At 41.8% G+C, this 11,253-nt stretch overlaps 1 protein-coding gene, 2 non-coding genes and 1 gene segment (V, D, J or C); 2 read left to right on the forward strand and 2 right to left on the reverse strand.

The window, feature by feature from the left end:
• The first annotated feature begins 1,111 nt into the window (after nt 1–1,111).
• On the forward strand, nt 1,112–2,699 carry LOC108166162 (Ig kappa chain V-II region TEW-like). The segment is given in 4 exon segments: nt 1,112–1,150; nt 2,111–2,308; nt 2,401–2,553; nt 2,677–2,699. Coding segments are annotated over 4 exon segments (408 nt in total).
• Nucleotides 2,700–4,973: 2,274 nt separating this feature from the next.
• Nucleotides 4,974–5,046, reverse strand: trnak-uuu (transfer RNA lysine (anticodon UUU)). The gene has a single exon. It is a non-coding gene; the product is annotated as a tRNA-Lys (tRNA).
• Nucleotides 5,047–6,173: 1,127 nt separating this feature from the next.
• Nucleotides 6,174–6,246, reverse strand: trnat-ugu (transfer RNA threonine (anticodon UGU)). The gene has a single exon. It is a non-coding gene; the product is annotated as a tRNA-Thr (tRNA).
• Nucleotides 6,247–6,562: 316 nt separating this feature from the next.
• Nucleotides 6,563–11,253, forward strand: part of LOC103472394 (E3 ubiquitin-protein ligase DTX1) — a 27,925-nt gene continuing 23,234 nt past the window's right edge. Inside the window, exons 1-2 of one of the 4 annotated variants that reach the window (XM_008422019.2) lie at nt 6,563–7,016; nt 7,920–8,146. In XM_008422019.2, the coding sequence (XP_008420241.1) occupies nt 6,949–7,016; nt 7,920–8,146 (295 nt within the window). In that variant the 5' untranslated portion in view covers nt 6,563–6,948. Of the gene's footprint in view, nt 7,017–7,057; nt 7,690–7,919; nt 8,147–11,253 lie in introns of those variants that run through there. The other 3 variants (XM_008422026.2, XM_008422040.2, XM_008422036.2) reach the window with 3 other exon arrangements.

The following is an 11,253-nucleotide window of genomic DNA, read 5'->3' on the forward strand; positions in this document are numbered from 1 at the left end:
ATGGATGGATCCATCCATCCATCCATTTTCTAACACCCTTATCCCTTAGTGGGTCGGGAGGTGCTGCTGCCTCTCCAGCTGGCGTACCGGGTGAGAGGCGGGGTCACCCTGGACAGGTCACCTGTCTGTCGCAGGGCAACACAGAGACACACAGAAACAACCACACACTCACACCTAGGGACAATCTGGAGAGGCCAATTAACCTGACGGTCATGTTTTAGGACTGTGGGAGGAAACCGGAGTACCTGGAGAAAACCCACCATGCACAGGGAGAACATGGAGACTCCATGCAGAAAGACTGGGGAATTACAAACAGCTCCTTGATGCCTTTTAATAAGTCATGACCTGTCAGACCAACATATTTTATGACGGTATTTTTATTTCTGTTAAGTTTAGGAACATACAAAGCACAAAGGACAGGGACACACTAGAGCAGGAATGACTGGGCAGCTTATGACTGGTCTGGGATGAGAGATTCAATATAAAGTATTCACTAAATATATTTATCCAGCTCAGTCTAAATGATTCCTACATGGATTGATAAAAGATATTACCCTTGGATAACATTTTGTTTGCAAATTTGAAGATCACCAATGGCAACAAAAGAAAGTAAAGCACACCTGCCAGAGTAAAGTAATTTAAATTATTTTAATTCAAATTAATCTGATTTATTCATCTTCCATCCATCTTCAATTAGCAACACAGACAAAGCAAAAGTTGTGGTTTAAATATTCATGTTTATTTAGTTCCATTATATCTCCGTTGTTTGTTTTCCATAACTTAGCGTTAAAAATACCTGCTAGTTTTGTGGCTTTCATTTCCTGTTTAGCCATTTCACACTTTCAGCGCGGAAGCACAACAAAACCCAATTCATGCTGCCCGTAAAAAAAGTTTATTTATCTTCAAATTAAACCCCAAAATGAAAAAACTACTACATAACACAGACATGAACTTTGGATTGATCTTGATTTAATCTCAAACAAAGCTGACAGGTTTTAGGAAGGGGAATCAAACAGAAGAGAGAAGTGGGCTTTCAGTGGAAAGAGTGGGCTGTTCAAAGGAAGTCAGTGGTCTGCAGAAGCTGAAGCTGCTCTCACCTACACAACGATAAACCAGATGAAGGCAGACTGGACTACGATGATTCTCATTTGTAAGTAATGCAAAAATCTTTTACTTTCTGATAGCTTCAAGTTTAGCCAGTGGAATCACTGTGTAAACCTCCACGCAGTGGGATGACTTTCAATAAATCTGTGGCTTTTATTACAATCTTTGATGAAGATGTGGGAACATTGAATTATGGTGGCAGTTGGCATAAAGATATGCATTTTACCATCCTAACCACGAGGAAGATGTAAAAGAATTTCTAAAAAAAAACATCTAATCTAAAAATAAATAAATATCTACAAACTGAAGCAGAAAAAACAGAACCAGGAACTTTGGGGACGAGAACAACAGCATTAGTTTTTTAATTAACGGAGAAAACCTCTTTGAATGCCAAACAGAAGATTCAATCCAGAGTTTGGTGGCTTAATAAACATTTTATTCATTGATATTTTTAACTACTTGGTGCTTTAACAGAATCATGGTTTAAAGACTGAGCAGATCATAGAACTCAAATGTCTTCAGTCATGCACTTATTTTACATTTGGTGAAACAACCTCATGTGTTGAAGTAGAGCTCAAGACATGAGCTCAAGACATGAGCTCAAGACATGAGCTCTACTGGGAACAGACAGTAAACCAATCCTTCCCTCTGTCATGACGTCAAGGCAAGAAAACCTCAAGAAAACCCTGGAAAACTATCTGACCAGGGTAAACCTCAACTTCCTGATTGAGTGTCACTTCCTGGTTGTCCTATCCATCCGTCGGGTTTCCATCAATCAAGTTCTGATCCCAAGAACCTGCCCCATTCCTGCTTACACATTAGTGTTGACAGTAAAAACTGTTCTGGGTCATGGTTTCTGTTTTGGGTCCAGAACGTACTAAGAATGCTTCATTCAATCCATTCAGATAACAACCAGCCACTGATCTTCACATTCGGTCTGGTACTGTCAGAAAGTTGATTGTTTTGCCTAAACTTGTTCTGCTTTGGTCCATTTGATCCCCTCCAGGTTTTATTACCATGTCCGGGTTTTGGATGCTGTTTGTTCCAGCTGCTGAGGTCCAGCAGGTCCACTTTGGATCAAACGTCACACTGGGGTGCAACATCTCCTACCTGTACGACACGACAACGTGGCTTAAACAAAACCCAGGCTTCATTCCGACCATTGTCCTCCACGCCAGCCTCAGGGAGGGACGGCCGGTTGAGTGTAGGCCAGAACTTTTAGTCCTGATCCAGAAGGATTCCATTTTTTGGTGACAGTCCAAATTAAACATTAACAATTACAATCTTTGTTTTCAGTGTTTCAGCTCAGTCTTCGTCATTCAGCGAGTCTCTTGAATCGGTCTCTAGCTCTGAAGATCGCTGGTGTCGAAGTGGGGGATCTGGGCCTGTATTACTGTATTGCCAGCATGAATGGACGCGTGATAATTGGAAAAGGAACACGGATTCATAGTAAGCATTCCTCTGTTTTAGCATCAAAACTGTTCCTTCCAGCAGAAATCTGCCTGATATGATAACATCACTGGGCTTCAGCTTTTATACTCTGATTCCAACGTCTATGTCCTGAACTTCTAGGGATGACAAATGCAAAAAGTTAGCAGTTGATATGGAGTTAATGAGTTCCCCCTAATGCTAGAGAAAAGTTCAACAAACCCAAAGAGGTTCTATTAACCCTTCCGAGATTACTTAGGCTACATTCACACAGCAGGAAAATGTGACCTGAATCTGACTTTCTCACAATCTGAACGGAACAATTCTGATCTTTTCAGAATTGATTTGTACATTTAATGACTTTTACATCATTAATGTGAGACATGCATCATTATCCTGCACCAAGCCTGAAATCTGGATGTAATCAATGGGTGAAAGTTATTATTATGGACCACATCCACTCCTGGTCCGACTCCACATCCAGACGTCTTTCCAGGAGCTGCAGTCAGTGCTCCACTGTGATTTCTTTTTATCAGCTTCCTGCATCTTGTTAAGATCTTGTAACGATACTGTCGGCTCCCATCGCTGGATAACTTTAACATTAATCTATAGATGACGGCATCCATCAATACCTCTGTAAACAGAGCGCCGCTGTGTGGCGCCAACGTTCTTCTTCTGTGCTTTGGAGTCGTAAACCGTTCAGGAGTCTGATTGCGGTTGCATTTAATTAGTAGGATGAACTAATGCGCAGCGTGAGCCACACAAAAATATAATATTTCAGAAAAACATCTGAATTGAGCATGAAGACCTGCTGTGTGAACATAAGCTAAGGGTTTTGCTGATGTCTTTCCATCCTGGCATTGTGTTGACACACACAAACCTTCAGAGCAGCAATCTGTCAAACTTTCTGCTGATCCTCTGTCTGCTACCTTCTTACATCACATGCGTCCAAGCAGCAGGGGTGTACTTAGTTTTTATACACTGCCCCTCTTGCCTAGTTTGGCAATTAATCAGAATCAGAATAATCAGAATAACAAAGTCTGTTTTTAGATGATCATCATCACCATCAAAACCACAAACAGACATTTTGGTAACCTAGAGACTTTTTCTCTGAAACGGAGAGAAAGAAACCAGAATCCATTTTGGTAGAGACTTTTTATCTCCTGTTAGCTCTTTATATTATTATCTACAAGATGATATACAATGCATTGCTTTACGAGGTGCAGTTATAATAAACTGTAAACAAGCGGCATATTTTTACATTTAGGTTAATGTCTTAATGTCGTGTCCTTGGATGTGTGCACTTCCAGATTCCTCCCAGTTTCTGTTCCAGCACTGGTACTCTGCAGCTGTGTGTTCTGGGTTGCTGATTATGATTATGACGGTTTGCATCACTCACTGGAAAACCAGACAGAGGAAGTGGCAGACCACCACCAGGAACTACAGCAAACAAACAACTAAAACACAAAACGATGCCTCAGCACGGCGAGTTTTCACACTGCAATCATTCAATTAGCCTGGTTCAAATATATGAACTCACTATGAGACTAAGCTGTTTATGTCCTTACAAATATCACAAGGATATTATTTATTTTTCTTTGTATTTTGTTCTTGTTTGTGTTCTTATTTATTGCTTTTAATTTGTGTAATTTTGTTGTGAGTAGTTTAATGCAGCAAAGCCTGCACCTTTCTCTAGAAAATACTTTATTTACTTGTTATACTTGTACTTTGTAAAGATACTCAATACAAAACCAACGAAAAGCTTGAACAATATCTCTGGTATTGACTTCCTTTTGTTATTTCCTCCCCTTTGGTGACATAAATACTTAAACATTCAACTGTTTTAATTAATTCAATCTTAATTTTGACATGGAGAGATATTATTATTAATTCTTATTATTATTATTAGTAGCAGTAGCAGTAGCAGTAGTATTAGTATTTTATCTCGACATCTCTTGTCTGTATTTGGAGCTTTTCTCGAGTGTTTACTTCGTCCATGACACACGGTCTGCATCATTTGCACGCCTGTGAGGATAACGGCGCGCCGGATGGGTGGAGTTTTCTCTAACTTCCTCTATATATAACCCCTCCGATCATATGACTGAAGGCATCACGAAGTGATTACTTTAAATCAGTGTCAAGTGTTGGGAAGGAAAGTCATGAGTTTGACTAATATGAAAATTATGAACTCCAGGCCGAATATTACTTTTCCTTGCATATTTGTTCTCGACTGTCTTCCTCGGAGAATACTTTTCCTGCTTTTCCTCGCCGGTAGATGTTGTTCATTCCAAGCCCTCGTTTCTCGTTCTGATTCCTTGCAGGTTTATTTACAGTATTTTTTCGGAACTATTCCCAATATAGGTATTTAAACGGAGCTGAACAAGTTTAGGTCGATGTTGACGCCCAGCCAACATTTCAGAAGGAAATGGGAAAAAAGATGCCGCCCGAACAGGGACTTGAACCCTGGACCCTCAGATTAAAAGTCTGATGCTCTACCGACTGAGCTATCCGGGCTCTGAGAAACAAACGAAAGATGATGGGAAATATTCCGATAGACAGCGAGTTCTGTTGTATTATTTTGGTTCTGACCCAACAATCACCACCCATATCCATTATAATCTGTATTACAATTAGCTCTACCGTCTCACATGTTGCGCCTCGTCTTCAATAATTTTGTCAATTCTTCTGTTTAAACATTCTGCCACAATAACTCTGAAATAGCTGTTTCAGAATATATCAAGAAAGACTTGACTTCATGGCTAAAAATGCTGGCTGGACAGAAAACCGACATATTCATCTCTGACTCCTAAAAACGTGAATGACGCAAACTCCAAAACACGCACAAAAACACAAATGCAACCGAAAAACACTGAAAACGAAAAAATGCTGCAACCACAGAAAACAGAAGCATAAACCTAAAACCAACAGCAACCGAAAAAATGAAACCAATTTAACCAGAGGACAAGGCTGCAGAAGAGGGGATTGAAAAAAAGAATAACGACGGATCAGAGCTGTAAGGCTCAATATGGCGTCAAAAGGTGACATATTCACTAGATGGACTTGAAGACAACATATTTAAAAGCCACAATAGAGTTTTTATTGAACAACCTGAGGACTAGAGAAGGAAGGAACCTCAGAAAAGTTAAAGACTGGTGTGTAAATATATGTAAGGCCAGAGTAAGTAACTTCATATTCATAAAGATATATGCGTATTTTTCCACTGTTGACTGCATGAAAGTAACACGTAGTATTCATATGGGAGTAATGATTTTAAATTAGTTTTTAACCATATTTTTTTAATCATACTTTTATGATTATTACAGTAAACATTACACCATGTAGTAATCATGATCATGTCATTTATTCTAAGTAACCAAATTGTGACCATGTTAGGCCAGCATATTCATGGAAAAGTGTGGAACAGTTATTATTCATAATTTGAGCTCCATGACGATCACAGAAATATATTTTACTGTTACAAATAGGAAACGGAGAAACACACAGCCTTCACTGGATGCTTCCTATGAAACATAACGCCTTTGCGTGTAAAGCATTATGACAAATCATTTCCTCCAAAACTAAACAGTTGAAAACATGTGCAGGTAAGTAAAAGATTTTTCAAGTGAAAAAAAATAACTCACAGGCCCCAGCGAGATTTGAACTCGCGACCCCTGGTTTACAAGACCAGTGCTCTAACCCCTGAGCTATGGAGCCTGAGATACCGGACATGACGTCATTTTCACTTAAATCTTATCAACAAGTGAAGTACAGCAATTGTGATGTTTATACTTTGTTTCTCGTGGTTTAGTGAAATAAAATGTTCGGATTCAAGGACATTTAAGTAAATATGAGAATTAAATCTTAAAAATCAAACTGCGGACCGAACCATTTAAATTCACCTTACTCACAATGTCTCCACCAGGTGGCGGCATTTCATCACTTTTTCAAACGTTGCAGCAGACGACTAGACAGAAAATGTAAAATAAAACGTGCATTTTAATGTGTATTTATCCCTTTTATTTTATTTGAGCGTGGAATAAGATAGAAATAAAATGAAAATTGAGAAAAGCAGTGCTTATTTTCTATTGTAGTTGCTGGTTTCGTGTACTCTGAACGAGTGGATTTCTAGGCGTGGTGAGTGGAGGGAGCTGAGTGATTGGGGGCGGCTGTTGTCCTCGTCCACTCCACAGCCTCACATCCAGCTTTTCGGCTACAATGAAGCGAAGATGGACGCGGAAGGATAGAATAAACATGGAAACACCGTTTTTCTCCTCTTAACTTCACAGGGAGAGGTTTTTTCCTCTCTCGTTTGGTTTATTTAAATAAAATAAAAGTTGGCGAGGATTTCTCTTTGTGTGGAGTGGAAGCGGAGAGACAGACGGAACCATGCTGGAGCCTAAAGGGTAGATTTAATTCATGAAGGAGTTCGTTAAAGTTTGTTCCAGAAGTCTTGGATCAGGAGGGAGGACGCAGGAGTCCAACAGGTGAATCTTTCACTCATTTGCTGCTTTAAGACTCTTGTAATGTGATTTTTTATTTTTTTAAGGCTGATTAGTTCGGTTCATCCAGCGGAGAACAAAGGCTCGGTTTCGGTTGCATGTGTTAGGTTGTGTCCCGGGGATCCAGACCGGTTGAACCAGTTTTTCCTCTCCAGGTTGGGGAGCCGTTGGAAGAAGCCACCGCTTTTCGGATTGCTAAGTCCCAGACACGTCGGTAATAAAAGAGGAATTGAAAGAAAATTTAAACACAGAGGTGTTCGTGGGGTTTTTAATGCCCTTTTGGTTCTGAGTAATCCCGCGGCGTGGGGGAACCACAGCACGGAGGCGGTACATCACTGACGACAGCGCGGAGATTTCTGCCCCTCGAAAGGCCTCAAAAAACGGGCTGAGAACCAACCGACTCGCCGGAGCTGCTGTTGGCCCGTTTGGAAGGAAAAACATCGGCCAGAAAGAAGCCGACCTCAGGGCCAATATCCACTTTTTCGTGCCTGCTCAAGTCCCGGGTGTTTTATCCACGCATTACGGCGGTATAACAGGGGGAGGACCGTGATTTGCTTCGCCCAGCTGCCATGAGAGAAGCCCGGAGCTCTGTGGAAGAATGTGCCGCCTCCTCCCGGTGTTAGCTCCTCCGCGGCTCCATGTAAGGCTCCAAGCCTGGGTATCTGTTAGCTTTACAGCATTATATGATTTTATTTATTCATAATGAGGTATAAATATGTCCACAAACCCAGAGAGGAACAGATTAAAATCGGACAACAGGGAGAAAAACATCGCTTTGTGTCTGCTGGGTGGCTAGCCTCCGCTTCCAGCTGCCAGGCGCCGTTCCCAGCCAACACTTCCCCCCTCATCCCGTCTTTCCTTCTGGTTTAACACTAATTTACTCCCCAGGGCCACCAGTAACAACATGCTCCTGGCCTCCGCTGTGGTGGTGTGGGAATGGCTCAACGAGCACGGCCGGTGGCGGCCCTACAGCCCCGCGGTCTCCCACCAGATCGAGGCGGCCATCCGGAGCAGCGACCCCCGCGGAGGGAGCGTGGTCCTCGGCCAGGTCGACAGCAGGCTCTCGCCGTACATCATCGACCTCCAGTCCATGCACCAGTTCAGACAAGACACAGGTGAGCCGGAAGATGAAGGTCTTATCTGGGGCTTGTTGATGCTGATCCAGACTATAGTGAAAGTTAACTCCAAAATACACCAATATGTGTAAAATAAGTGGAGTTCTGGACGATAAATCCAGTTGTTTTGCTGTGGGATCCAGCTGTTTGCCAGATGTTGGCCTGCAGTTTGAGAACCCCTAAATGACACAGTGTGTGTTTTTCATGGCATTAAACTTTGCATTTTTTGGATGTAAAATATTCAGCACACGCCCTTCATGCGTTACTGTTTTCGCTGGAACATCAGCACACAGCTCCATATGTTTGGATTGTTGGAGCACGGATTTAACACCAAGCTTTGAGTTTTCACATACGTTAGCAGTGATTTTCGGAAAGTAAATCCTGTAGATGTGTTTTCTCTCCAAACTCCCGACGTTCCCTGTTGCCTTTTTACGGCTGTTTCTGGTCTGTCCTCCGTCGAGCAGAGCAGAAACATCAACATTTTACTCCACTTTATTTATCCCTAAAGGAAACTAAATGTTGTTGTAATTCATGTTATGCACATATCTTCAAAGAGTCGTTGTGGATGGTGATTCTGTGGGCAGGAAGCATCTCCAGTAGCAGTCAGTCTTGCAGTGAATCTGTAGAAGCCTCTGACTGAAGATGGTTACTGTATGACATTCTCGTGACTGTCATGGTAAACACTGCTAGTCCATCTCATTAGCTGTTGCTGCTTCTCTTGAACCCTGCCTGGCTGTGGTTCCACAGATGATACCATCCCTGTTCCTTATGATGGTTTGAACTTCTTCCTTCTCTCTCTGCTCTTTGGTCCTCTGGGATTTGGGGTCACAGAGCTTTTAAGATGCTAATCAGCTGCTCGCAGTTGTAAAACCACATTGTTGCCACGGTTACGCTTCATAACTGTCAAAAAAGTAAGAGCAGAAATCAACAATGAGATGGAGGAGCTGGGTTCTAATTTATCCTGCCACAGGACATTTCTGATGATTTAAAGTAAGTTTTAACATTTAAATTAGTTTTTTAATTCTTTAAAAATGTAAAAAAGAGTATCCATTTTTAATTTGAATTTTAAAAAAAGTAAAATAATAAGGTTTTTTTTTTAAAAAGTACGGTTTAATCTACCCATAAAGCATGTTAAATAAAAGTAGTTGCATCCATAAATCATGTGACCAACCTGCAGGATTTCACTCTCAGGTATTCTGGTTTGATCAGCAGCCACACTATCATATTTATAATGGAGATCAGAACCAAAAGTCTTCAGACAAATACAGTTAAATAATTGATCTGTGAGATTTGAGTCCTTTATAATTTGATTTATTTCCATAATTCATCAAAATACTGACCTACAAAAAAACGCTAATCTGGATTTGCTAAGTAGAAAAGTTTGTTTTATGGGCGATGAACAAACAGCATGAATGTCTGAGGTTCTGGTCCATGAATCAGAATGAATCATGACAATATTCCCCTGGATGAACCGCTGCTTCCAGAGAGGCGGAGATATGAAGGATAGCATCACCTCTAAGTTAGCATTTTCTGCTGCGTTTCTTCATGAGGAGAACTGAGACGTTTGCTCAGACATTCAGTTTTTGTGCCTCAGCTGAACAGACGGTACTTCCTGATTCTGCACGACTCGCTGCAGACATCGACTACAGATGAACTGTTGTGTTTCTGCAGGTAAAGTTGGACTTTTCCAACTACTAAAGTTGGCTAATAGTAAAAAAAGTTAAACATGGAGGAAAATAATTCATGGTGCCTTCAGAGCGCTTGGTCCAGATGTTCCAGGGAAACTGCTTCCGGTTGACTTCAAGGTTTAAATGTTTGGTTCTGCTCAGTTCTCTGCTGCCATTCAGACATGTCGCATGACTCGGACTCGCTGCGTGTTTGCATTCTCGCTGCTCTTTGCTCAGGGTGGAGAAGACGCAGCAGCGTGATGGTCTGGAGCAGCTGCTGCAGACGAACATTTTTGCGCTCTTACGCCACAAACAGGCCGACAGCTGCAGACTCCTCCTGCAAAGAAAAGGCTCAGATTCTGTGGGAAGAATGAAATATTTCATGGTCTAATGAGCGCAGCCCCCCTCCTTCCTGAAGGCCTTTGGGTTTTGTTTTGAGATGGACCGACTCAGAAAGAAGTGAGATAATTCTCTCCATCTCTCTGCTCCTCTGTCGGGTTTCTTTCAGACTCTAGAGTTGGATGACATACGAGATGCGCTCCCTGATTTTCTTTCTGGTTCATTTTAGTCGTAGAATCCTGGAATTTCTTGTCACATCTGGACTTAGATTTATTTTTCCTTTCTTGAACTCGCTGCATTCTTCCAGATCTGCGTGTTGCTGCAGTGAGAGTGGAGGAAGCAGGCTGACAGCCATCGTGTGTCTGGCTGCCAGGAAGGAGCCGGTTTGGTTTAAAACGCTGAATCTTTCCTCAAGAAAGCAGAGAAACGACTTTATCAAAACTTCTTTTATTGTTTTTTATCCTTGGCGATGCTTTGCACTTTCTATTTTGTCATTCTGAAACTCCAAACGTCAAACGACTTTATAGGGATTTAAAGTGAAGAACAAACACAAAATGGAGCAGAAATATGAAGAGGGACTTTGAGGATTGAAAGTTTTCACAGAAATAATCTGTCAGTCAAACCTCTAACCAATCTGACCTTCAGGGGAAAGTATCATGTGGTCTGATCAGAGGAATCCAAACTGGAACTCCCTGCAGAACCTCATGTGGAGCAAAATCGGCCTGAAAATGACGTTTCCACTGTGAAGCATGGTGGTGGCAGCATCATGCTGTGGGACGGGAGAGCAGAGTTTTACTCTGAATTTTTCTCTCAGTGAAACAATTAAACACTGAAGACATTTTTATTCCAGTGAGAATAAAAACCCAGATTTGGTGCTGCGCTGTGGAGCGGCCCAGATGAGGCGTTCAGGGTCCTGGGAGAAATGTGTGTTCCCCCAGATATTACAGCAGGTTTCCCTCAGACCAACTCGTCGTCACTTTACTTTCTTTGTTGGGTTTTTTTTATTCAGGCTCCAGCTGGGCCGGCTGAAGGAGACACATTCCCAGAGACACACAAAGCTGCGAGGCGTTGGGGTCATGGAGGGCGGGGCTGGGCTGGGGG

The sequence above is a fragment of the Poecilia reticulata genome, linkage group LG1, assembly GCF_000633615.1.
Source record: "Poecilia reticulata strain Guanapo linkage group LG1, Guppy_female_1.0+MT, whole genome shotgun sequence".
Lineage (NCBI taxonomy): Eukaryota > Metazoa > Chordata > Actinopteri > Cyprinodontiformes > Poeciliidae > Poecilia > Poecilia reticulata.